Source organism: Ovis canadensis, chromosome 3, assembly GCF_042477335.2.
Source record: "Ovis canadensis isolate MfBH-ARS-UI-01 breed Bighorn chromosome 3, ARS-UI_OviCan_v2, whole genome shotgun sequence".
NCBI classification, from domain to species: domain Eukaryota; kingdom Metazoa; phylum Chordata; class Mammalia; order Artiodactyla; family Bovidae; genus Ovis; species Ovis canadensis.
The window spans coordinates 19,574,797-19,601,313 of NC_091247.1; the positions used below are offsets into that span (position 1 = coordinate 19,574,797).

Here is a 26,517-nt window from a genome sequence, read left to right on the forward strand (position 1 = left end):
GAGAGGAGCGTGGCAAATACAAAGCCTTGAGAGCAGCTGAACTGAGCAAAGGATCACAGATGAGCGTTTTAGTGCAGGAAATACGTAGGTGGATGTGTGCAGTCTGCAGGGTGTCTTAGGTCGAGCCTGGGAGCCCTGGGGTGGGAGTAGGGTTGTGGGGGGTGGAAGGGGCTGGGGGCCAGTGGAAACTGACAACCATGTTACATAGTGACTTGCTGGTTTCCACTTATGAGGCTCAACCAATAGGTAAAGCAGAACGGAAAGTGGAGAGGGTAGACCCTGACCCTGTGAAAGTCATGGTTCCCACGCAGGACAGAAGCCCATGTGGAAGGGGGAGGGGAGGAGAGGGAGATTAAAAGGGGGATTAATAACTTAATCTCCCAGAGAATCAAGAGATCCCTGTCATGTTGCTGGACTGAGACATAGAAGATTCTTATGTGTTTATTTTAATTTTGAATAAAACTACACAGAGTTATACATTTGAAGTTACAAAAAGATTTACAGTAAAAACTCGCCACATGACCCTTGTCTTTCTGTGGCCAATGTTATCATTTCCCAAGAAGTCATTCCGAGTATGAACAACACACATAGATTTTCTCTTTTTTTACAAACAGTAACAAACTGCATGCTATCCTGCACCTTTTCTTTTCACTTAAAAATACATCTTGAAGATTATTTCGCATTGGTCGCAATGACAGATGTCTGGGTTGTTCATTATTACAGACAATAGTGCAGGCAGTGGTCTGCGTGCTGTGCTACATCGCTTAAGTCGTGTCTGACCCTTTGAGACCCTATGGACTATAGCACCAGGCTCTTCTGTCCATGGGACTCTCCAGGCAATACTGGAGTGGGTTGCCATGCCCTCCTCAGAATCTTCCCGACCCAGGGATCAAGCCAGGGTCTCCTGTGTCTTCTGAGTTGCAAGTGGATTCTTTACCTTTGAGCCACTGGGGAAGCCTGGAAGTGGTTGTGCTGTACACAAGCTATTTGCACAGGTGGGAGCATCTCTAGATGTGTTTCTAAAAGTAGGGTTGTTGTGTCCATGGCAACATGTTTGTAATTTTGAAAGATCTTCCCAATTCCCCCCCCAAACCTGGGGTTTAGAAAAGAAAATTTTCTATAATTTAAATTTCTGTAAATTTAAATGTATGTAAACTTAAAAAGTCATAAAGTAAAAACAGTGATATGTATAAAACTAACAAAACCTGGGAAGAAACTGAAGAAAGAGGGACTGCCAGGGAAAATATGTGAACTGCATTGAATATGTTTCCTAATGGGGGTTCGGTACATAATGTTTAGGATTCATAAATGTTAAGAAGCAGTTCAAGAGACTTCCCTGGCGGTCCAGTGGTTAAGACTCTGTGCTCCCAGTTCAGGGGGCTCAGGTTCAGTCCCCTAGTTGGGTACTAAATCCCCCACACTGCAGCGTGGCCAAAAAAAAATTTTTTTAAGATGATAAGATGTTTAAAAAAAAAAGAAAAGAAAAAAAGCAGTTCAAGGTGGTTACCTCTGGGACGAGGGTGGAAAACCCTTTGTGTGTGTTTTATAATTTTATTTATGTTTGGCTATTTGGGTCTTCGGGAGAAGGCGATGGCACCCCACTCCAGTACTCTTGCCTGGAAAATCCCATGGGCAGAGGAGCCTGGTAGGCTGCAGTCCATGGGGTCGTGAAGAGTCGGACACAACTGAGCAACTTCCCTTTCACTTTTCACTTTCATGCATTGGAGAAGGACATGGCAACCCACTCCAGTGTTCTTGCCTGGAGAATCCCAGGGACAGGGGAGCCTGGTGGGCTGCCGTCTATGGGGTCACACAGTATCGGATACGACTGAAGTGACTTAGCAGCAGCGGCAGCGTTTGGGTCTTCATTGCTGCTCCAGCTTCTCTCTAGTTGCAGAGAGCAGGACTTACTCTCTAGGGGCGGTGCTCAGGCTTCTCTTGTTGCGGGCTCTAGAGCACACAGACTGCAGTAGCTCGGGTAGGTGGGCTCAGTAGTCACAGCTCCTGGCTTTAGAGCACAGGCTCAGTAGTTGTGGCACAGAGCTCTGTGGCATGAGGGATCTTCTCTGACCAGGGATCAAACTTGTGTCTCCTGCATTGGCAGGGGGATTCTTCACTGCTGAGACACCAGGGAAGCCAGAAAACCCTTTGTTTTCATTTTCTGTCCTGTATGCTTCAAAAGGGCTTCCTTGGTGGCTCAGTGATAAAAGAGTCCACCAGCAATGCACGAAACCCAGGAGATGTGGATCCGATCCTGGAGCTGCAAAACTCTGGAGGAGGACATGGCACCCCACTCCCGTATTCTTGCCTGGAGAATCCCATGACAGAGGAGCCTGGCGGGCTACAGTCCATGGGGTCACAAAGAGTCGGACACGACTGAAGCGATGTAGCGTGCATGCAGGGTCAGTCTTCTGTGCAGGCATTAGGGGAAAACTCCATGGAGAGCACACGTTTGCATGCCTTCAGTTGCCTGGGACTTTACTATGCACACTGGCTACATCCTCTTGGTGCTAATTCCAGATCCACACAGTGCTCCCAACCACAGGGTTTCTCAGAGGCCAAACAAGAAGGGATTCCTTTAAAGTTTCTGGATGCCTGTTCTAAGGATAAAATCAGAATGCAGTGCCTGAAAGAGGAAAGAAATGCTCAGAACACAGGGCGTGCGCTGCAGTCAGGGTGACAGTTTGGCTGGGAGTTGATGAGGGTGATGAGTAGAAGGGTTTCAGCCTCCAGTCTTGTACAAACCCTGCTGGGCACTCGATGAGGGCCTCATTCCTGTTCATTTTATGTGGCCGTTTTCTCCACGTTTCCGATTCTGGAGGTCAGGATAGACCTTGCAGTGCGAGGCGGCCGGTCCTGACTCCACTGGAGCACCCAACCTTCCTCGTGGTACACAGACTAAGGGTCCCCCTCCCCTCCGGGGTCCCCCTCCCTGCGGGGGTCCTACACACACTGGGGACAGCTCATCACCGTGATGGCTGGAGTCAGGCCTCTCGGGCCACTGGTGGGGGACACTCGGGGGACAGTCCTCCGACCTGCTGGGTGGCCGTGGGAGGTGGGGAGCCCTCCCCTGCACCCTGTCCACCCCATCTCCAGCCCGGCCTCTGTCTTGCAGGTGTCCCCGCGGCTGCCATGGGCAAGCAAAACAGCAAGCTGCGACCGGAAGTGCTGCAGGACCTGCGGGAGAACACGGAGTTCACGGACCATGAGCTGCAGGAGTGGTACAAGGGCTTCCTCAAGGACTGCCCCACCGGCCACCTGACCGTGGACGAGTTCAAGAAGATCTATGCCAACTTCTTCCCCTACGGCGACGCTTCCAAGTTCGCTGAGCACGTCTTCCGCACCTTTGACACCAATGGCGACGGCACCATCGACTTCAGGGAGTTCATCATTGCACTGAGCGTGACCTCGCGGGGCAAGCTGGAGCAGAAGCTCAAGTGGGCCTTCAGCATGTATGACCTCGACGGCAACGGCTACATCAGCCGCAGCGAGATGTTGGAGATCGTGCAGGTGCGCCCGGGGGACGGGGCTGGCACCGGGGGCGGGGCCTCAGCAGACCGCGTTCACTCGGGGACCATGCGCGACTCCTCGGCCCGCCTCTGGACCTTCGGGGCCACGTGGCTGCCTGCCCCTCTATCCTGCCCTTCAGAAAATGACTGACTGTCACCTGACCAGCGGGCCCTTAGATGGTGATGAGACAAGCCACTGTTGGGCCTCCCAGATGGTGGCAGCGGCGGTTTAGTCGCTAAGTCCTGTCTGACCCTTGCGACGCCATGGACTGTGTAGCCTGCAGGCTCCTCTGTCCATAGCATTCTCGAGGCAAGAATACTGGAGTGGGTTGTCATTTCTTTCTCCAGGGGGGATCTTCCCAACCCAGGAATTGAACCCGGGTCTCCCGTATTACAGGCAGATTCTTTACCGCCTGAGCTATGGTGGAGCTAGTGGTAAAGAACGCACCTGCCAATGCAGGAGAAGGACCATTGTTTACCTATCATTGGTGGTACAAAGCCCTGGCCTACACGCACCTGATGAGCTGTGGTCTTCCCAGTTCTAAGGGGAGGGGGTGTCATTCTCAGCATTTCACAAACTCTGAGACTAGGTATGGTTGGGGTGGTGGTGGTGCGGGGGTATGATTTCCTGAGAGTTACCAGTTATTGTTCAGTTGCTTAGTTATGTCCAACTCTTTGAAACCCTGTGGATGGCAGTATGCCAGGCTTCCCTGTCCTTCACTATCTCTCAAGAGTTTGCTCTAACTCATGCCCATTGAGTCAGTGATGCCATCCAACCATCTCGTCCTCTGTCATCCCCTTCACTTCCTGCCCTCAATCTTTCCCAGCATCAGGGTCTTTTCCAATGAGTCGAAGGTGGCCAAAGTAACGGAGCTGGGAATTAAAAGGAGAGGACCCTTGACACTTGCGAAAGGCACTGCCATATTCCCCTATTTAAGAATGCAATAGACAGCTTGTCATGTCCTCAGGAACACACAGTTGTAAAGCCAGACTGAGACATTGGTGGTGACGGAATAGGCTCTGGCCCAGGAAGCGCCACTTCAGAAAGCTCTTCTCTCCTGTCAATGACTCTGGCAGGGGAAGCTGTTTTCTGGCAAGAAACCAAGTTTTGTTCACTTCCCCAGGTTCCCAGGTGCCTCTGCTCCCTGGGTCCCCACCCCCTGCTCCCCCACTCCTGGAGCCTGGGAACTCAGTTCTAGAATTCCTCAGAGGAGGTGTTCTCTAGTCCACACAGTAGAAACTTCTGGACTAAACTACACACAGAGGGTATCAAACTCAGGAGCTCCTTGATCAGCAGCAAGTAGCCTGACCCGTTTCCCAAACAGGTGATTTGCACGCATGAGAATAAACCAGCACAGGTTCAAGGGAAACTGTCCTTCAGCCATTGATCCTGGCTCTTAGCGACAAGCAGTAGTGGAAAGAAGAGATCTGCTTCTGGGGAATCACCTGTCCCGACCTACCTCCTGGCCCTCACCCTCCTCTGTCACTGGCCAAGCAGACTGGCTGGGCCAAAGCTTACAGACACGGCAGAGCTGTGAGAGCCGAAAGGGGTGCCTTCCTGTCCAGATGGGATGTGGCTGCTAGGCCCCCAGACCGAGTTCCTAAACCCTAAGCACCTTCCCCCTTTGTCGGCAGATGCTAAGCAGGATGCCTGGCTGCTACACCTTCATCAAAACAGACTGGGCTCCAAGTTCATCACAGCCCAGCAGAGACAGGGAGGGTCTTGGCTCTGCATTCTCTGCACTCGGACGAGTGCCTGGCGCTGTCCCAGGAGGGAGGCCTGTCCCAGGAGGGAGGCCTGTCCCAGGAGGCCCTGAAAGACACACTTGCTGTGCGGTGAGGCCTTGTCACCCCTGCCTGCAGGTGGAGAGGGGCCAAGGAGTACAGAGTATAATAGATACAAGAAGCCTCACCTGGGGTCATTCTTTCTGGTTTGGTTTTGTAAACCTGCTTTTTAAGACATTACAGCTTCCAGGTTTCTGCTGTTCTTGGTCTGTTGTTTGAGGAATGAGAGTATCAGTCAGTCAAGCCATTTCCACATAGAATCCCAAGTAGTACAGCCCCCTCATTCTCACATGTTACTCTGATGAGCTGCTGGTCACCGGCTTCATCATGGCCCCCTGGACACACACACACACACACACACACACTGATGCACATACACACACGCACACACCACTACGCCTGGACTCTTGGACAGAGACGGCCTGCATGGTGCCGAGCCCTTGGATGGCAGCATCCTGAAGAGAAGGTTCTCGGTCCTGCTGGAGAGACCCATGGGCCCCGGGCCTGTCCTTTCTGGGGCTGGTGGTGTGGTTTCCCCTGGGAGTTGCAGAGGCTAGCTTTTCTTGCTTCTCACCGAGGTACAGCAATCCCATAGTCAAATATTTGTGGCTAAGCGTGCCGCGTGATGCACCGTGCACACACATGTCCGTGTTGCCGAGTGAGTGAGGGGCGTCCCCAGCCGCCCCCCTCCAGAAGGCCTGAGAGCTGTCCCACTTCCCGCCCCCAGACAGCCCCAGTCTTGCCGCTGTCAGAGTGGGTCATTTCACCTGCTCTTGAACCTCACATAAATGAGGCTGGCTTCCTTTTGCTCATGAGCTGTCTGCAGTATGCATGCACGGTATTGGGAAAACCCTGGAACATTCCAGGAGGGGAGGGTCCTGGAGCTGGTGGGCAGCCCAGCCTCTCCTCCTGCCGTGGGCGAGGGTAGGGGGGCAGATCTGGCCTGTGCCCCATCCCTCCAGGAGCACCCAGAACCTCTAAGCACACGCGTCTGTGTGGCCCTTTGCAGGCGATATATAAAATGGTGTCCTCCGTGATGAAGATGCCAGAGGACGAGTCCACGCCGGAGAAACGCACAGACAAGATCTTCAGGCAGATGGATACCAACAATGACGGTAGGACCCCCGCATGTCTGTGCCGCGCTGCCGGGAGTAGAGAGGCGTTTGGGGCCCTTCCCTGCAGCTTCTGGGACCTTGCCTAGCCCAGCCCTGGCCAGTGCAACTATGCTGAGAGCTGGGCTTCGGAGACCAGTGTCCTGCCCCCTGAGCGGTAGTCTCGTCGCTTCTAGAATGGGGAGACTGTGGGCCTGTGGGCGTGTCCCAGGGAAGAAGAGGCAGGTGTACCCATGGCACCTGGGTTGGAATCAGGTGTCCTGGGTGGTAGATGGATGGATGGCCCCCCACCATCCCTCCTCCAGGCCCCAGTGGCCCCAGCGACTGTCGGAAGGTGCTGGCCTGCAGCAGCTGTGCCAGGCTTGGTGGGACCACACCACAGCAGAAGTGGTGGGTTTTGGCGGGGGACGGCCATGGGAGCCTGGCAGGGAGGACGTGCCCTGTGTTTCCTTCTCTGCCTCGGCTGTGAGCTTCTTTGGGGTCCACGCCAGGGAGGGTAACCATGAAACAGGATGGATCCGCACAAAGTGCAGCCCCAGAGCCATGTCAAATTTGCTTTTGAAGAATAAAGAAACGCGGCGTTTAGAAAAGAAAAAGAGAAAATACCTGCTGCGCTGTGCTTGGGGGTTGAAAATAAGTTAATGCATGGGAAAGCCCCCCACTCCCTGGCCGAACCTTTAAGTGCTGTTTGCAGATGAAGGCAAATGACTGAGCCAGCAGGGGAGGGGCGTGGTGGGGCTGCAAGCACATCAACCCATGGAGACAGTTTTCAAAACACGATCAACGTAAGACAGCCTTGCGCCTGGTGTGGCCTTTGGGCAGATTCACAAAGCATGTCTTCCACCCTCCAGGGTAGCAAGGCACAGGCTTTGGATTCAATAGATCTGTTCCAGCAGTCTTGGCTTTTCCGAACCTCAGTTTACTCTTCTGTGAAATGGGGATAATAATTCAGTCTCTTGTGGTTGTGAGGATCCGGAGGATCTGCTCTGACCTCTCAGCTCTGTGCCTCTTCCCAGGCTGTCCGTGAACCAGGGCCTGCACTTCTCCTGTGAGCCCCGGGATCGGCCCTGAAGCTTGGGGAGGGGGCAGGAGAGGCAGTGTTGGAGGAGAGGAGAGTGAAGCAGGGGTGTGCAGAATTCAGCCCTCGTCCTTCTCTGGGTTTGCCCCACACCCTTCCCACCTTCCCGGCCCCTCCTCAGAAAGCACAGGTAGTTGCTGAGGCCACGGGTCCTGAGTCTGGCGGAGCACCAGGAGCACCCTGATGGCTGCGGACAGACTGTGCTCAGGGGCCCCCATCCCCTTGCCAGCCCCGCTTTCTGCCCAGAGGAGAGGCCAGTGCTTTCATTAGCTCGTTGCCCTGAGTAAGTGTTAATCACTCAGTCGTGCCCAACTCTTTGCGATCCCCATGGACTGCAGCCCACCAGGCTCCTGTGTCCATGAGATTTTCCAGGCAAGGATATTGGAGTGGGTTGCCATTTCCTTCTCCAGGGGATCTTCCTGACCCAGGGATCAAACTCGGGTCTCTGGTACTGCAGGCAGATTCTTTACCAGCTGAGCTACATGGGAAGCCCCTTGCCCTGAGTGGTCAGGGTAAAGTCTTCGTTAACCGTATGAACAGTCACAAAGCCCAGTAGTCCTCTGCATCATCCCAGGAGCCTCCTTTTCTGCCGGGGAGATGACTGCTCCCCTTCCCAATCTATCCCTTTGCCTGGGGTGGTTTAGTCTCCTGCTGGGGATGCTCTGGGGGTGTTCACGCCTTTGAGACAGGCATGGCTGTGATCCCCCCACACAGATGAAGACCCTGGGACGTGGAGAGGTGGGTCGCTTGCCTGTGGAGGCAGAGCTAAGTGCCCACCAGTGTGCTGGGCATGGCCCCAAGCTCCTGTGTTGGGGTCACTGGCTCTATTTCGTTTTACAGCTACAGAGGCGAGACCGAGGTTCCCCCAAGGCACAGGTTGCCAGAATGCAGGGTCTGCTTCAAACCTAGGTCCCTCCCATATCTGTATCTTGGGAGAAGTACCACGTGATCAGTGAAAGCCAAACGGGTTTTTCCAGAAATGCCTTCAAAGCGCGTGGAGCCTGGACAGCATCCCGCCTCTAGAGGGCTCCAGACTTGGACCCCAGGAGGCTTCCCCAACCCAGGAGCTGTCCGTGTGTTCTCCCGAGGGTGGCAAACAGTGAGCATTGGCTAACTCCTGTTTCTCCTGTCCTCCTTCCTGCAGGCAAACTGTCCCTGGAAGAATTCATCAAAGGTGCCAAGAGCGACCCATCCATCGTCCGGTTGTTACAGTGTGACCCCAGCAGTGCAAGTCAGTTCTAAGGGGTTGGCGTCTGGACAGTGCAGAGAAACACAGGCTTGTCTTGCCATTTAAGCTTTGCTTGCAAAAGTGGATGCCTCCTCAATCATTCCTGCTCTCCCGGGGTGGCCAGGCAACACGTCACTGCACCTGCCTGCCAGGCAGCTGTGCCCCACTCCTCACCTGGCCTCCTCCCACCCCCACCCCGCCCCGGTCCCTCCAGGATGACATCCTGGGGATGTGTTTATGTGCAGGGCTCATGGTGTCCTCACTTTCGGGGCACCTCCCAGCCCACAGGGAGCCCTGAGGACACGCCAAGGATACCAGTGGGACTTTCTGAGATCGCGCCAAGGCCAGCCGATTGATCTGTGATGGCAGGTGACTCTGTGGGAAAGATGGGGACAAGAACAGAGGGAGAGGAGACGGGCAAGCCCTCCCCGTGCATGGCTCCACCCAGCTCGTTTGTTTCCTCCGACCAAAACCGCTTGCACGTATATATACCGTGGTCTCCTTTTAATATATAAATTATACGTACGGTGATGTGAAATGTAACGTGTAGGTTCCGTATTTAATGCCTTGATTGCCTTTGAAGTGTGGTTCCCTCGTGGCCTGTGATTCCCACCCCCCGGCCCCCCCGAGCCTGGTTACTTTGTGGTATTTATGCCCTCAATCTGCCCTTCTCCAAAGGACATGCATGCATGCCCAGGGCTGTGGAGACCCTCCTGTCCATGTTGTGAACGCAGGTGTCTCTGTGAGGCTTGTCCTCCCTGTTGATTGGTCTGGCATTCCCTGTATTAAAATGATCAAATAAACAGGAGGTGTCTGAGTCTTGTGTTGGCCTGCGACAGCCCCGGCTCGGCTGCCGTGGCCTGAGCGCTCTCTGGACAGGTGGCCTCTGTGGGTCCAGCTGCTCATTGTAAACTGGGCTGCCCCTGTGTCTCTGCGGCCATCACTGTGTCTATAAACCCTGTGCAACCTCTCCTTCCATCTCTGCCTAATGCCAAGAAATACGTGGAAATAAAACATGACTGTTCTTGGGGGTTTGATGGCCAGGCTTCTGCCTCCTTCCCTCCGTCCCCCAGCTTCTCTGCCCCCCGCCCCCAGCCCAGCCCCATGGTTTAATCAGCAAGGTTGTGAGACTGCACATCCCCAGCAATGACAGGGCCTAGACTCTGGGCATACGCACCGGCTAGGAGGGCGGGCAGGCCTGGTTTCTCAGGCTGTGGCCATCAAAATGCTTCTGGTTTCAGAAGCAGCAGAAGGGGCCTTAACTGTGGGCAAGGTGGGCACCACCTTGTCAGCCTGGCTGACACTGCATCTGAGGGGCATCACTAAGGACGTTCTGGTTCTTTCCGCTGCCCCACCACCCTGCCCCTGGCCTCTGAGGCAGCTTCTGTCCACACCCTTGAATCCTTGGGGTCCCTGCAGGGTAAGTGAGGCTGACACGGGAGCCTTCCAAGACAGGACAAGAAGTGGCCCTGGCTTATTTCTTCCTTAAAAGGGAAGAGAACTTTCCAAAATTCTCCTGCCCACCTCACCCTGGCCAGGCTTCTCGATGCCTTGGCCTGGAGAGTGAGGTGCCTAGAGGCACCCAGGGTGACAAGGGCCCCTCCCCCAGGGGGCGTGCCACCAGGACGGGTGGACAGGACTGAGGTTCTGGTTCCAGTGTCCGTCACACCCGCCCACGGGCCAGGTGACCGCTCTTGAGTCTCACCTGGAGAAAGGCAGGTGGTCGAGGTAAGTGGGCAAGCATGTAGGCTGCCCCACAGCAGAGACACTGGCTGTTTTTAGTCAACTTAATATCTTTTAGGACTCCATGCCTGTGATAGAAAGTGTGAGCCCCGTCTGCTAGTGCTTTTGCGGTCAATGGCATCGCCAAGTCCAAACCTTCATGGGCAGTGTCCACAGGGATGGGATGAGAGCGGGAGGCCAGGTGACCTGGGGCACTTGCTACCACGAGGCCGCATCTGATGGTGCCATGATGAGGGGTGCAGAGGAGGCTGCAGTGCTGCTAACAGGATATTGCCCAGTAACGAGGCATAGATGGGAGTGACTGCAGGTGCAGAGTTTGCCACAGAAACAGACAACAGAATGTCTCTCTCTCCCTCGGTGGTGGTGTTTAGTTGCTAAGTCACTTTTGCAACCCCACGGACTGATCCTAAAGGAAATCAACCCTGAATATTCATTGGAAGTACTGATGCTGAAGCTGAAGCCCCGACACTTTGGCCATCTGATGCAAAGACCAGACTCATTGTAAAAGACCTTGATGGGAAAAATTAAGGGCAGGAGGAAAAGGGGGCAACAGAGGATGAGATGGTTGGAAGATATCGGTGATTCAGTGGACTTGAGTTTGTGCAAACTCCAGGAGATAGTTAAGAACAGGGAAGCCTGGTGTGCTGCAGTTCATGGGGTCGCAAAGAGCCGGACATGACTGAGCGACTCAGTAATAGCAGCAACAATGGACTGTAGCTTGCCAGACTCCTTCTGTCCATGGGATTTCCCAGGCAAGAATATTGGAGTGGGTTTTCATTTCCTTCTCCAGGGGATCTTCCTGACCCAGGATTTGAACCCCATGTCTCCTACATGTGGGTTCTTTACCACTGGGCCACCAGGGAAGCGCCTCCCTCTGAATACTTATTCATGTATATGGTGGTGGGATTGGGTTGGGGGATGGGAAAGAGAGAGGCATTGTAAGGAACTGGCTGATAGGATTATGGGGGCTGAATGGTCCCAAGACTGGCCAGCTGGAGACCCAGGAGAGCCTACGGCATTTGTTCCAGTCTGGGTCTGAAGGCAGGAGCCCGTGGTCCCAGCCCAAGACCGCCAGGCAGAGAACAGAGCCTCAGTTCAGCCCTTGTTCTAGTCGGCCCTTTGGATGAGGTTCTCACCCTGGTGGGAAGCCCTACAGTACTGTCTGCTAATGCAGTGTTAACCTCATCCAGAAACACCCTCACAGACACACTCAGAATAGCGTCGAACCACCCGCCAGGACACCCATGACCCAGCCACACAGACATAAAATAACCATCCCTGTGCTTCCACACAAATGGGAAGGATGTGGATCTGGGGTCCTGGTGGGCCCTGCCCCAACAGAAGCTCACAGAAGCTCACAGAAGTCATGGTGTTTCCTTAGGGAGTCGTCGGTGATGAGGACCTGCCCTAAGGAAGGGAAGGGACCACCCACAGGCCCGTCACTGACTCGGGGACTCCCTTAGAAGCTGTCCATACCCCTCGGGTCCCAGGAAGTTAATGGCAGAAGGAGAACCAGTCAGATTATCTTACCCCCCACCCCCCACGTGGCCCCTTTCACTGTGTGTGTGCGTGTGTGCAGGGCGACAGGCAGTGTGGTTTCTGCAGGCAGGGCTCGGTGGGACTCGGGGGTCCAGTGAGGATATGTGTCTGTCCTGCGGGGCAGTGCCATGGACGCGTGCACGAGGAACAACCCACATAGACACTGGGTGTTGAGGGTCCCGTGTGTCCAGCCTGCATCAGCAGCAGGCAAGTGGCCCCTGGGGACCAGTGTGAGGCTGTGTCGGGTGCCAGCCTTGCAGCTCCTTCCAGGTGGGTGGGGGAGGGACCTGAGCCCCCTGCCCCGGCTAGCCCGGGCTGCTTTCACAGTGGGGGCAGCCCCGGACCCTGTCCCCAGCTTGTGGCCTCCGTGAACGTCGTGCCTTTCTCAAGACTCTATGCCAATGGAGCTGAAAACTTTCTTCCAGAAGGTCACCCCACCCCTCCCGGGTACCCTTCACAGTGCCCCCACTTGCCTTGCTCACAGCGCTCTTCCCCTTGAACTGACCTCGCAGTTCACCCCTTCCCCTCCCCGGAGCCAGTGCCCAGCCTGGCTTGGCATTAGCTGCTCAGGGTGTTCCCTTGGTGGCCTCCTAGTTAGGACTCTGGGCCTTCACTGCAGTGGCCTGGGTTTGATCCCTGGTTGGGGTCATGAGGTCCCACAAGCTGAGCAGAGCAGCTTAAAACAAAAGGCAAAGAAACCAGAAGTTCTGAATGAGTGAGTGAATGAATGAAGAGTAAGTGTTGGGGAGTCCCCAGTGGCACAGTGGATAGTAGTCTACCTGCCAGCGCAGGAGATGTGGGTTCAGTCCTTGGCCTGGGAAGATTCCACATGCCACCGAGCAACTAAGCCCGCGTGCCACAACTGCTGAGCCCGACAACAAGAGAAGGCCCCGCAATGAGGCGCCACCCCCCCCCCCGCCCTCTGCAACTAGAGAAAGCCTGAGTAGCAACAAAGACCCAGCACCACCAAAATACTAAATTAATTTTTTTTTAAGTCAGTATTGGGGGCCCACCTTATGGTCTGGAACTGCACCCAGTGGGCCCTGGACACAGAGGCAGAGGAACAGGTCCCAGCCTGGCCACTGATAACCACATGACCCTGGACACATGCAACAGGGACCCAGAGAGCCAGGGGTGCTGCCCTTGACCCTGTAGGTCAGCTGGCAGAGGGGTGGGGCGGGCAGGTGCAGGGCCTCAAGGGAGGGCAAGGATACCTATGGGCCAAGACCTGCCCCTCTGACCGTCTAGCTCAGAGCAAGGACTGCGAACAGCTCACGGCTTCTCCAGAGAGGGGGGCCAGAGCCAGGGTCGGACCAGGCACTTGGGGTAGGAAAAGCATGGACCCAGGGCCGTGCAAAAATGGAGAGGGAGGCACACCAGCAGCCATTGGTACCCTGGTCCCAACGTGTGGGGACAAGCAGGACCTGGGGCTGGGCATCAAGGGCTGGTCAGTGGGTGAGGGGAGATAAGGGCAGCGCCCCCTCGGCTTCCCACACCACCGCGCTTCAATAGGGGGAGAGGAGGGCTTGTCTTCACAGCCAGGGTGGGAGGGGTGGCCCACCGTGTCACCAAGCATGCTGTGGGCACCTCAGGAGCCCAGGGTGGGGGCATCACCCACCTGGTACAGGCAGGAGGTGAGAACAAAGGCTATGGGGGACCACCAGCTCTTCCCTGGGTGTGAGGCAGGAATGAAGGCTGGGCTCACCTTGAGGGGCTTCACCTGTGCTCAGGAAGATTCTGGGGAAGCAGCCTGGTCCAGGACAAGCTGTCTGGAGCCTCAGAGCCTAGATACCCGGTGTGGCTGGCCCTGGATCTCCCTCTGAGCTGGGCGATGTTCCAGTGCCCACAGCCCTCCTGTCACAGTCAGGCCTCTACCAGTGGCATCTGTCGAGTGGCTAAATGTTAGTGTTAGTCACTCAGTAATGTCGGACTCTGCAACCCCATGGACTGTAGCCCACCAGGCTCCTCTGTCCATGGAATTCTCCAGGCAAGAATACTGGAGTGGGTTGCCATGCCCTCCTCCAGGGGGTCTTCCCGACTGAGGGATCGAACGTGCATCTCTTACAGACCCAGGGATCGAACGTGCATCTCTTAGGTCTGCTGCATTGGCAGGCAGAGTCTTTACCACTGAGCCATCAAGGAAGCAGGACCTGACAGCTTGGTGGCAGTGCAAGACCACAGAGGAGTCTCAAGCACGAGGCGCTGCTGCCCTCTGGTGGCCGTGGCTGGGAGGGCCGTCTAGGCTTGAGTGCGCAAACCCCCCAGCCTGGTTTAGGAAACTCCGGGACCAGATTCGTATCTGAGCTTTCTCTCTCTGCCCCATTTGACAGGTGAAGAGCTTGAGGCCCAGGGGTGACCTGATTTTCCGTGAGACACAGCAAACAGAAGGTGCAGCTGGGCTCCTGGTGCCCAGGACTTGGAATCCCTGTTGATAGGGTTGTCACATAAAATAACAGGGTGACCAGCCAGCAAGTAGAGTAACCTAAAAAAACCTGACAGAGAGGGATGGAGTCTGCATAGACATGCAAGGTCACCATCTTCAGGGTCACTATGAGGGGTACGAGGAGCAGAGAGCTACAGAGGACAGGCTGAGTGGAGCCTGTGCAGCACCAAGGATGGTCAGCTGGGAGGCTAGAGAGGGCTGTCGAAGGCCTGGACAGTAGTGTGTGCGCAGGCTTCCGGCTTGGGTCGCAGTGCAGGCTGGTCTAGGTGCAGACTCAGGTCTGACCTTGGCCCCAGGGGGTGACTCCAGATGGGGCAGAGCCCCCCTCCCTGGCGGGGGTGGGGGCGAGGGAGAGGCAGGGGTGAAGTCCTTATCCCCAGGGGCCCTGATGTCTCCATTAGCCTCCAGAGCTGGGTGGGCACAAGTCAGAGCCCCCTCACCCTGAAAAGTTGCCAAGGAGGCCTTGGTCAAGCCCACCCAAGACCCCGACCAAGCTCCCCGGCCCTTGTTTAGCAGCTCATGGGCACAGGAGCCACATAACAGGATTTTTCTGTTTCCTCACCTGGGAGGCATATTTTATATAATTCCTTTAAAGTCAGCAATAGACACATATAAAAGTGCGCATGAAGTCAGTCTGCACTCGCCTCCTCAGGCCCTCCATTTTCCTACTACGTCTCTGTCAGTTCTTCCAAAAGTTTCTGTATATGCAGGTAGGTATGCGTGTGCACAAAGTTTGGTTTGCTCTTTGCACAGACAGTAGCTCACCACACACCCACGGTCCCCACCAGCTCTGGCAGGGCCCTGCGTCTCGCAGCAGCTGTGTCCCAGTGATCATCTCAATGGTTCCCTCCTGGTGAACACACATTTGCTTCTCATATGTGCTATACAGACACTGTTACAATGAAAAGTCTAGTAAGTGGCCATGTCCGAGATTTCTTACAAGTTAGAATTCTTGGGGCAAAGAAAATGTGGATTCTTTTTTTAATTGTGCATTTGTTTGGGGCTTTACTGGGTCTTCGTTGCTGTACCGGCTTTTTCTCTAGTTGTGGTGAGATGGGCTTCTCACTGCAGTGACTTCTCGTGTGACACACAGGCTCGAGGGCATGTGGGCTCAGTTGTGGTTCCAACTCTAAAGCACACATATGCTCAGTAGCTGTGGCTCCCAGATTCTAAAGCACATGCTCATCAGCTGTGGCACGCGGGCTTAGCTGCCCCACGGCATGTGAGATCTACTCAGATCAGGGATTGAATCTGTGTCTCCTGCACTGGCAGGCGGATTCTTTACCACAGAGCCCCCGGGGAAGCCTAGATAATTTTTCAAATTGCCAGATTCCCTCAAGAGTTTATTCATATTCTTGCCTTCCCATCTGCCATGGGTGAGCTTGCCCGCTTACCCAGCTGGGGGAGTGAATTCTATCTTTGCCAAACTGATGGCTGAGATTCTCATAGTTCTAAAGGTTTGTTTCAAGTTTTCTGTGAAGAGTTCATATCTTGCCCACTTTCTACAGCATTGTTCCTCTTTTATTGATTTTTTGGAACTTTTATTATGAATAAAATTGGCTACTTCTATGTGTTTTTTTCCCCTTTGCCCCCTACATTTTTTACTTCAAATGTTTTCTTCTAATAGCTTCGTGGCCTAATCCATCACAGTGAAAACTTACACCTGGCGTTTATTGTGGTACAAGGAGCATCAGCACCTTCTACTTTCCCAGGGGGTTACCTGTTGTCCCACAGCCCCTGTCCTGTCTGACGTGGGCCCAGCAATCTGCGTTTTGAGACGCCCCCAAGTGACTCGAATAAAGACCTGCCTGGCTTGCCTTCACCTTGGACCAGGAGCCCCTCCTAGTGGGGGCCTGTGTGGGGACTCCAGCACCGTGTCAGCATCTTATGAAGGCCTGAGCTGTCCACTTCAAACCAAGGTCTGTGTCTGCGAATGAGAGACAGTACTATCTTTAGTCTGCACTGCCACCTAGAACCTTCTAAGAGGGTCCCAGAGGTAGTGTTGACGCCCATCCAGCTGTCTGAGCTCTCCATCCTCTTGCCAAACTCACATGCTCATGCCCAGGTGTAGGGGCCAGGTGAGGTCATTTGGGCCAGCCCAGGCCATGTCACCATAGACTCCAAGTGGCTTCACCAAACCCTCAGGCGCCAGGTTCAGAGGCTGTGGTGTGGTTGTCATGGGACCTCTTGCGACTACTTCCGTCCCCACCAGCACTGGCTGGCTGGTCATACTACTTTACCTAAAGTGAGGGAAGAGCAGTTCCTAAGCCCTCAGTACAGCCTACTTTTTGAGGGGAAACCCTCTTTTCAATCCATAATCAGCACTTAGGAATAGCAAGGTACAACTTCTGAAAGACTACCAAAACCTTGGTGTCTAGCTCGTACTTCCTGGCACTCATCTACACAGAACAATGTCTCTTATCTTGAACTTTAGTGGGCAGATTGAGGACCCAGACAAGGATCTGCTCACAGGAAGTGGGGCAGACTGTTCACTTGAGTTCTTCTGCCTCTTCCGCCCAGACTTCGCCAGACCTACTTTCTCTGTGGCTCCTGAGAGGTCTCACTCAGTGGTCTGCCAACTAGAGCAGTGCTCTCAGGTCCAAGGACACCAGGAGTGGTGATGAGCCAAGGCCTAGTCTGGCTAAGCGGCCAGGAGGCAACAGGCGTCACAGCAGTGTGCTGTGTCCAGGTGGAACTCAGGCCTGGGGGAAAGCGGCTTTTCAGAAACTACGAAGTCACTCCCCTCAACTCCTTGGTAAAGGTACTAATAGCATCAAAAGTACTTAATCCAGCCCCTGAGAGGCAAGACGCTGCAGCCTCCCTGTCTGTGCCTGTGTGCTATTATTCTCCCCATGTCCTTCTAACAGAGCTGGTGAGATACTCGATGTCACCTGCAGGGACTGGGGCCGGTGAGAGACTTACTCAAGAGACTCTGGCTTTTACGTGGCCTGCCCTCCTGTCCAGAGCTACGGCAGGGATTCACAATTCCCTCTTGGAAATTTAAATGCAAGCCTGCCACCCTTTTTCTGAGGTGAAGGGTAAAAGAGAATACAAAAGGCCAAGGGCAGATAAGAGCTGCAACTCTGTAACAAGCTAGTTTGTAACTGTACCTTTTCCTGTGTGTGAAGTCAAGGTGCAAATATGAGACTGGTCTCTGGAGGCAAGGCTCAGAGGGCCCTGTGTACGCCTAGGCAGCTGCTGTGACAGGCAAAGACCACTTAGTTAACAAGGGGCTCTGGCGTACCAAGCTCAGTCAGCATCCAGGGTGGGGAACCACTAACAGCTGAGGCTGCCCACGGTCTCGCCTGTCCTTTTCCTCCCCCTGCCATGGGGTTAGATGCCCTCACTACTCTTCGAGACGCCACATCAGACTTTCTCCAGGACTCAGACTTGAAATAAAAATGTCAAAACAGAAAAAAAGTATTCCACGGATTTTTAAAACATTAAGAACGTGTCAACTCCTCAGTCTTCTGGGGCAATTTTCTCAGCCTACAGGGAAAAAAAACATAAAATTCCCACCTGTAACACAAGCTCAGGTGAGCCACCGGAAATGAACACACCATAAAAACTTCCCAATGCCAAGTTATGTCAAGATCCTTTATTCCTTTTTGTTAAAACCGGTCACAACACTAAGCTTCTGGCCCACCCTGCTGATACACAAGCCACAAACGCTTGCTCAGCAGTTGAAGCCTTTAGTAGCATGTTTGAAAAGTGAATAAAAATCCATATAAAACAAATATTCAAATAGTTTCCATAGGAACACAGATAAGTGTGACCCCATCTCCCAGTCTTCCACATTGGTGCACCTGTGCCAACCCTACTCACATAGACATCTCAGAACTAGCAGTAATTAAGTTAAATGGTCCCCCCCAAACCCTTAAATCAAGCTAAACTCGCAGTTAACAGCTACAAGAGTGGTATCTACACATTAATACGCGTGGAAGCGCAGGCTGCCGAGTGCCGCTTCATGCCGCTCTCCCGGGCACAGGACACGGGCAGGGGACTGACGTCCGGCTCCTCCACTCCGGGCGGGAAGTCCTGGGCCCGGATCTGCTGCATCAGTTGCCTGCAGGAGACAGGCGGCAGTCAGAAACCCTGAGTCACCGCTAACCAAGCGGCTCCACAGGGTGTGACACAGTAACTTATTCATGAGCCTATTTACATCTCTGGTTACTATGTCATCAGGAAGCAATTCAATGTAGTACTACAGCAAGCATTTCTTCAGAACCATCTTTTTGCTAAGAAGGAAACCACAAGTCACATGCACTAAAGTACTCTAGGTACAGAAATAGACTGACCAGCCTTTTCTAAATCAACTGTGCCTTAAAATTCTGCTGTGCCTTAAAATTCTGCAACTATATACATCACTATTATTGGAGGAATTTTCCTTTCATTGTAATTATTCCAAAATTTCTAAAGCATATATTCTTAATATGGGGAGAAAAACAAAAAATAATTATTATTTAATTCTAAGCAATTTCTTAATTCTATTGGACAAGAACAAGCATAATCAACCCTGGAAGGTACCTAATTCTTATCAGAACCAAACACACACTGTCACTAACCACGTTGGCCCTGACATCACATAGTAGATGGTGGGTCTCTGGAATCCATTGAAGGTAGAAGCAGCAGCAACAGTGTAAGCACCCATGTTCTCAAAGAGCATCCAATCGCCCACATGCATCTCAGGTAGGTTACAGCGCTCAACAATGCGGTCCAGGCCATCACAGGTCGGTCCCCAGATGCTGGATGAATAATACTTCTCGTCTGGTTTGGGTCTCTACATTTGAGACAGAGAAACACACCTGCTTACACTTGTTCTGACCAGCCATCTTCCCACTGGTGTATACGACACATTCGGAAGGTACCTTCTGCAGAAGAGGCTTCACGTGCGCGTGGTCGTAAAGAATGCAGTTGAAGGAGCCATATACTCCATCGTTCACGTAATACATGAACGTCCGTTCACTAGACTCCTCTTCATCTAGAAAAGCAAATTTAAAAAAACAAAATGATTAGAAAAGCAGAAATAGTCTCAACTACTACCACTTAACCATTTTAGGTATGAACTTTCAGTATATATGTGCAATGACTCAATCTTGATACCTACCATCAGAGCCTGTCTGTTCCTTTAATACAAGTTTTTTGGCAATAATATTAACTGCGAGCGTGAAAGCTGATGCAACATAGTATCTGCCTGGCTCAGCTATGATTCTCACTCCAGAGTCGGATGGAAAATACTTGTCCAGTGCTGGGTTGATTACACTGGTGATCTACCAGAGACAGACAGAAAAGAGTAATTGGTCATCAAGGGGAACTCACATGGGGCAGCACTTTGAAACACATCAAAAACACTGAGAGCTGCCATCAGCAGAGGTTTATCTTCAAACAGCAAAAGATAAACACCTCCCTGAAAACCAGTCTGCATATCCTGTGGTTTCATTTTGATTCCCCTCAAGACTTTTTACTCTTTAATAAGATGTTATGGTATGATTTTATTAAGCAATGGGACAAATTTATTACCAGTGCCTAAATATTTTTATCTAACATATAAATATATACTTACTAACAAGGTAAACTCTGTATTCTTCCTATTCACATAAATTTTAACAAAGTATGGATTTTGTAAGTAAGTAGCATATAATGGCTTACCTTCAATGACTAAAAAACAACATTCTAAGTAAAGGAAGCACAAAATCTAGCAAATGATGTACTAAAGTCAGCAGGTTCTCTTAACTCCACAGTGACAGTCCTCAATTTTCCTAAGACTTCTGAAAATACTGTCTCATTTTATTTTAGAAAACTAGTAAGATAATACAGGGCTTCCCTGGTGGCCCAGAGAATAAAGAATCTGCCTGCAACGCACAAGACCCAGGTTTGATCCCTGGCTTGAGATGATCCCCAGAGAAGGAACTGGCTACCCACTCCAGGGAGTCACAAAGAGTTGGACACAACTGAGAGACTAATTAACTAACATAATACAATTTTAAATAGCACAGAAATCATTCAAAATACCAGACCAAGTCATTCAAAATACCACACCAAGACATTTACTTTCATGTTTGTACAGTCCCTTCTGATGATTAGTTGTGACATATAAGTTTTGAAATATTTCAAAAAGGAACCAACTAAGAGCTACAGACTGTAATTTTGTTATAAATTACCTCTTCAAATTTAAGCTTTACATCCTCAGATCCAGGAAAGCCACCACCAATATCAAGCAGATACATGTTGAAACCAACCTCAGCCTAGAGTCAAGAAAATTAAGTCCATCAGCCAGATTAAAAAGCCATGAAAAACATATACAGCAGGTTAAGGTTAAATATGTAATATGAGATGAATTTTACGAAGGTCAATTCTAGAACTGGGACAAGTTGTTAATGCCATCCCTGCCCCCTTCCTCACACATGGGGCTCACAGATACTCACGCCCATGTCAAAGACACAGCGGGCATCAGAGATGGCCTGCACAAAGGTCTCAGGATCAGTACAGCCACTTCCCACGTGGAAGCTGGTGTCAAAAATAAAAACACAAAAAATACACTATTTCTTACTATTTCTGGAAATAACTATTCATGGTAGAAGACTTATAAAACTTGCATTGTCTAATACTTCGTCTCCATCCCTGCCATCACCAAGATCTCACCTGACACCAATGACATCAATATCTAGCTCTTTCGCCCGTTCCAAAAGCAGCCTGCTGGTTTTGAGCGTGGCACCAAATTTGACACTGAGGCGACAGACTGCTTTGGAATCATCAGTGGCGATCCGCAAAACCAACCTAGAAGCAAGAAAAGTATATCAAATTTCCCACCGACACAAGATCACCTACAGCCGTGGTTAAAATAAGACTCCTTGGCTCTGATACCCTGTGGTCTGAGTCTAATTTGGTTTAACTCAGTACACAGATAATTTACTAGTATGGAAATCTAACAACTGGAAATTTGAGTTTGTTCACATTATACATGTCCCATATCTGATCCGCCCTCAAATGGAATAACTTACTTGGCCTTTGGATGTGCCCTGGCAACTTTCATCAGCTCAACTTCACTATCAAAAGTCATCATCTGGACTCCGTTATTGGCAGCATACTTAATCTGAGACACTTGTTTACATGGATTTGCATAGATAATCCTCTCTGGGGGCACCCCGAGACTCTGCACCAATTGTATTTCAGTCTGAAAAAGAGGTATTTACACATGTAGCTAATATATGGACAAGCTGGCCCATGTCCACTCTCTTTAGCATCCTCTGCTCAAGCAAAGCAATTCTGATCTTCCCTGCTGGGAGGGCCATTACAGACATCATTTGAGTTCTGCTGCTTTTGCTCACCTTGCTGGCACAGTCAAATCCTGTCCCAATGGCAGCAAGTGTCTTCACTATGGTTCTGCTATCATTGCATTTGACTGCATAAAAGGGGGTGACCCGAGGAAGAGCTTTCAACCATCTCAGATGTTTCTTCAGAATGTCTCCCAGGTCCGCAACATAGAAGGCATCCTTATCATCCTGCAGTAAGAGTGGTTACAGAAGACCCATCAGCAATTTAACAGATGTGACCAAGGCACAGCCTTCCCTTCACTTGCCCATCGTTCTCATGAACCCTAGTCAATCATGGACATGATAATCACAATTGTCACTGGAGGATCCACAGCCAATCAAATTCCCAATTCCCTAACAGGACATTTCCATAAGACCCCTCTGAAGTTTCCCATTCATCTGCCTAATATTCTCAAAGCTGCACTACCAGCATAGACTTCATATATACTTACAGAAGAAGAAACTTCATTAATTTTTTGGTCCAGAATGTCCTTGGCAGTAAAGCCTTCATCCAAGAAATGGCAGTCAAACTCTTCATTACTAAAGCTGTTCATGGTCTCTTGATGTCTTTTTGAGACACAACAAACTGCAAATAGGGCAGACAAATTTACTCAGAAGTTTTATTAATACTCAGTAACTCCTAAGATAAACTTGCAACAATCACAAATACTTACGTAGAAAATGTAAGAGATGGAATTTAAAGGGATTATGCCAACTTTTCACAAAGGCAATTCTCCAGGAATTCCAAGTCCACCGAAGATGCGTGTGCTCTCTGTACAGCAGTGGAAATGTTCGATAAACACAATCTGCTGTCCACCTTCAGAACACATTAAATTGGAAGATCAGGTATTGACAGCACACACACACCCAAGAAGCAGGGCTACTAAAGCACCCTCCAGAGTGCTCATTCCCTAGGTTTGGAAATCCCATTATTTCTAGGTTTAAGTCCAATGGTTCTATAAATCTCAATGGAATGAGGACCTCACAGACTCAACACTAGAGTTTTTCAAACTCAACTTCCATATATAGTACTGTACTTAGTCACTCAGTCATGTCTGACTCTTTGTGACCCCATGGACTATAGCCTGCCAGGCTCCTCTGTCCATGGGATTCTCCAGGCAAGAATACTGGAGTGGGTTGCCATGCCCTTCTCCAGAGAATCTTCCCGACTCAGGAATGGAACCCAGGTCTTCCGCATTGCAGGCAGATTCTTTACCAGCTGAGCTACCAAGGAAGCCCATATATAGTTCTGTCCACCTCAAAAAAGGCACTCCAAACATTCCTGCTAAAATGCAGAATACAGGTTTCAGACACTTTCCTGCACTCAGTCCACTGAGAGGGAAAAAGCTTCATGACAGCTTACATTATTTCAGACCTGTTTCTCTTTAGAAGATTAAAACACCATGATAGCAATTTTGCAAAGCTGCCATATAAACACCTTGCTATTTCCTACATTTGCTAAGTCTTATACAGAAGAACTTTTAGTGACCAACAGGCACTGTTATCAATTTACTGAGTGCTCTAAATTTTCCTGAGAAATGAGCTAATTTTCATGCTAGGCATGTGGTTTTTTTAAAACATGCAATAAAAAAAATCAACAGAATGTATTACAGCTGCTGTATCTAAATGGCAATCGATATTCTAAAACCAGCGCCGCCTACTGAACTACTTGGGATTCTGGGAATCCCAACTATCTCCTCACAGGCACTCTAACTTACATGATTGGCTATGAATGATAATCACCTGGGAGTTATTATCAACTATGAATTACAAAAATTAGCAAACAATGATTTCTGAATAAACAAAAATAAAGCTCATTTAACCATCAGAGCCACTGTCCTTGGCATTCACGAAATGTGACATTGGTCAAAGAGTTACCTTAAAGTTATTATTTTAATCTATTTAATCTCTGATAGGGAGGTCATCTTTTCCACTGTGCAACCCACTTCAGTGCCTGCAGCCTACTGGCAGAGGCCAGGCAATGGTTCGGGGCCGGGTTTGCTCTGGCATGGGACACTATGAGAGGCCCAGGGGGACGAGCCTGCCATAAATCCAAACCCATGCATGGGAGAACTTGCAAGACTTGATCTAATGTGACTTGCTGGCTTTGTCAACCTCCTAGCTTCCTAATTTGCCCTTAGGGGAAGGGAACAGACCGCCAGCACACACATTCTATCTACAAAAGTTAACATTTAAATAGGGTCACCAGTGATAGACTGGGCCGTTTAGGGTTTTTAAAAAGAAAAAAAAAAGACAACATTCAGGCTTAAATTTACAAGTGTGTATTTCTCTGAAACACATCACTATTAAGTATTTTGCTTCCTTGTATCTTTCAAAGCTTTTCTTCAGTAACTTTTGATACAGAGAAAGTTCACCCTAGAACACCTTTGGGTGTTTTTTTCTATATGGCTACGTTACTTAAACTGACATGGATTAGCAAAACATGGTCCTTCTCTGGTATGAAATTATTTTTTGCCAATTGGGAAACGTTAGACAGGTACCAACTCAAACCGCAACTGAAAATTTTACAAATCGATTAAATTTTAGGTTTGAATGAAATTAGCACATTTTGTCCTCCCTACTAGACACTCCTAAAAGGTTCTGCTCCCCACATCTTCCCTCGTTATTTCGGATTCTCAAACAGTCGGCCGTTTGGGGAAAATCTTGTGACTGGCTCCTACGTCTTAGTCGTTCGTCTGATCTTAATAATCTAAGGACTTTTCCTAAATCACCAAGTCAAAGATTCCATCAACATTTCTAAGTCCGGCCGAGCAGTATCAGTTACACACGGGTTATCTCAGCTCTAGCGATCTGAGTGGCTTTCTATATTGGGCCATTCGCTCTGTACACACAGCAGGGGGGGAAAAAAACTGAAAAAAAAAAAAAAGGAAATTCCAGGGCAACACGGCGGAACGGCACGTGCACGGGAGGCCGGCACCCCGAGACTTGTGCCGGGCTCGCCTCCTGCCTCCTCCTGCACCTGCTGCCGGACCACCACATGGGTTTAAAAAAAATAGCGGCTGAAGGATCGATCTCCTCAAAGAGCTTCCGGCTCAGAAAACCCTCACTGACGTGGTTCAGAAAAGGTGAACCCTGGGCCGCCCCAGCGCCAGGCTGCCCTTGAGCCGGGAGGGGTCGGGGTCCGGCTCCACCCGGGACCCCCAAGGCCGACGGGCCGGGCTCTGCGACCACGTGTCCTCGCAGCTCCAGGGGCCCGCTATGCTCCGGCCTCCGGGACACGTGGCCGGCACCCCCCGCCCCTCACCCGCGCCCGCCCGCCCGCCCGCCGGCCTCCCTACCGCCCGGACGCGACCCCTCTTTTACCTCAGAGCGCAGGGGCGCGGCGGGCCAACCCCATGGAGACAACGCGCCGCCGCCGAGCGCTAAAGGACCCGCCGGCCGCCCCGCCGCCCCCGTCAGCCGCTCGCCCGGCCGCCCGCCGCCTCGCTCCCTCCCGCGGAGGACTGCCGGCCCGAGGTGGCGCCGGAGCGCTGGCAGAGGGGCGGCGGCGGCGGAGGCTGAGGGGGAACTGACAAAGCCCGGCGCGCCGCCGCGCCGCTACTTATAGCGCCGCGCGTGTCGTCATGGAGACACACCAGCTCAAACCAGCCGTGATCGGTTCCGTCCGGGCGTCCTCCCAGGGAGGGGGCGGGGCCAACCCGGGACGGGGTGAGGGAGGGGTGGGGGTCGCCAGCGGATCAACGTCAGCACCTCCCAGCCCCGCCCAACCCCGCCCCTCCCGGGCCCGCCGCCGGCCCACGCATGCGCACCAGCCGCGGGCTCCCCGGGGCTCCGCGCGCCTGGCTGGCCGCCTAAGGCGGGTAGCCGCTCGCACGCCAGCCGAAGGATTGCAAAACCTGCCTCTGAACGCCCGCCGGATGGCAGCCTGTGCGCCAAGCCAGCGCTCTCCTTCCACCTGGCATCAAATACCGCGTGCCCTCGGGCAGAGAACGGAAATCGCTGGGCGCGAGCGGGCCACGTGGACCCCACCTGGCGGACCCCGGGCCCTTCTTTCTTTCTGCGGGGCGTCTGTATATGCCGGTGGGAGGACCTGGAGGTGATCCTGGAGCAGCTCCACCCCACGAAGAAGTGGGGCAGGAGGCAGAAGGGGCAGTGGTCAGCGGGCGAATTAAGAGGCACAGCTCTGGGCAGCTCTCGAGCCGCTGAGCGTATTGAACCGCGTCTGACATGTCCGGGTGTCTTCCTAGAAGGTAGCAGGCAGCCGAGGACATGGGAAGAGGCACGTTGCGCTTAAACCAGAGACTCGTCTAAGGGCGTTAGGGCAAGGGGTGGGAGGTAACAGGTCTGCAAGCCACCGGGCGATCCACTGTCCTTTGTATTGTTGTTCAGTCGCTCAATCGTTTCCGACTCTGCGACCCCAGGGATTGCAGCACGCCAGGCGTCCCTGTCCTTAACCATCTCCTCCTGGAGCTTGGTCAGACTCCTGCTGGTTGAGTCGGTGATGCCATCCAGCCATCTCATCCTCTGGCGTCCCCTTCTCCTCCTGCCTTCAATCTTTCCCAGCATCGGGGTCTTTTTCTAATCAGTGGGCTCATCAAATCAGGTGGCCAAAGTATTGGAGCTTTAGCCTCAGTCCTTCCAGTGAATATTCAGGATTTATTTCCTTTAGGATGGACTGGTTTGGTCTCCTTACAGTCCAAGGGACTCTCAAGAGTCTTCTCCAACACGACAGTTCGAAAGCATCAATTCTTCCGTGCTCAGCTTTCTTTATGGTCCAACTCCAACATCCATATATGACTATTGGGG

General features: G+C 51.9%; 2 protein-coding genes and 1 non-coding gene across 9 annotated transcripts in view; 1 reads left to right on the top strand and 2 right to left on the bottom strand.

Annotated features, from left to right (window-relative positions):
* HPCAL1 (hippocalcin like 1) overlaps window positions 1-9,515 on the top strand; it is a 118,209-nt gene extending 108,694 nt beyond the window's left edge. For all 6 annotated transcript variants that reach the window (XM_069580194.1, XM_069580198.1, XM_069580196.1 and 3 more), the window contains 3 exons: window positions 3,116-3,510; window positions 6,304-6,409; window positions 8,629-9,515. In XM_069580194.1, coding sequence (XP_069436295.1) covers window positions 3,133-3,510; window positions 6,304-6,409; window positions 8,629-8,726 — 582 coding nt within the window. In that variant the 5' untranslated portion in view covers window positions 3,116-3,132 and the 3' untranslated portion in view covers window positions 8,727-9,515. The remainder of the gene's footprint in view (window positions 1-3,115; window positions 3,511-6,303; window positions 6,410-8,628) is intronic.
* Window positions 9,516-18,020: 8,505 nt separating this feature from the next.
* Window positions 18,021-25,497, bottom strand: ODC1 (ornithine decarboxylase 1). 2 transcript variants are annotated; one of them, XM_069580191.1, is made up of 12 exons: window positions 25,075-25,497; window positions 22,425-22,567; window positions 22,203-22,336; window positions 21,766-21,939; window positions 21,439-21,611; window positions 21,080-21,214; window positions 20,863-20,944; window positions 20,599-20,682; window positions 19,545-19,707; window positions 19,306-19,418; window positions 19,003-19,217; window positions 18,021-18,503 (listed from the first exon to the last, which is right to left on the bottom strand). In XM_069580191.1, exons 3-12 carry the CDS (start codon window positions 22,302-22,304, stop codon window positions 18,359-18,361), a joined length of 1,386 nt encoding a protein of 461 aa, XP_069436292.1. In that variant the 5' UTR covers window positions 22,305-22,336; window positions 22,425-22,567; window positions 25,075-25,497; the 3' UTR covers window positions 18,021-18,358. The 2 variants fall into 2 exon arrangements, with proteins under 2 accessions (XP_069436292.1, XP_069436293.1); XM_069580192.1 differs by lacking the exon at window positions 19,003-19,217 and having other exon boundaries at window positions 19,243-19,418; window positions 25,075-25,464.
* On the bottom strand, window positions 23,682-23,814 carry LOC138438477 (small nucleolar RNA SNORA42/SNORA80 family). The gene has a single exon (XR_011256404.1). It is a non-coding gene; the product is annotated as a small nucleolar RNA SNORA42/SNORA80 family (small nucleolar RNA).
* Window positions 25,498-26,517: the final 1,020 nt, after the last annotated feature.

Bases quoted from the DNA above. Each gene is read 5' to 3' on its own strand.
- ODC1 (XM_069580191.1), bottom strand. From the start codon at position 22,304: ATGAACAGCTTTAGTAATGAAGAGTTTGACTGCCATTTCTTGGATGAA. The intron at 21,940-22,202 runs GTAAGTATATAT...CTCTTACTGCAG, and splicing joins TTAATGAAGTTTCTTCTTCT to GATGATAAGGATGCCTTCTA. The intron at 20,683-20,862 runs GTGAGTATCTGT...TCTTGACTCTAG, and splicing joins GCTGTGTCTTTGACATGGGC to GCTGAGGTTGGTTTCAACAT.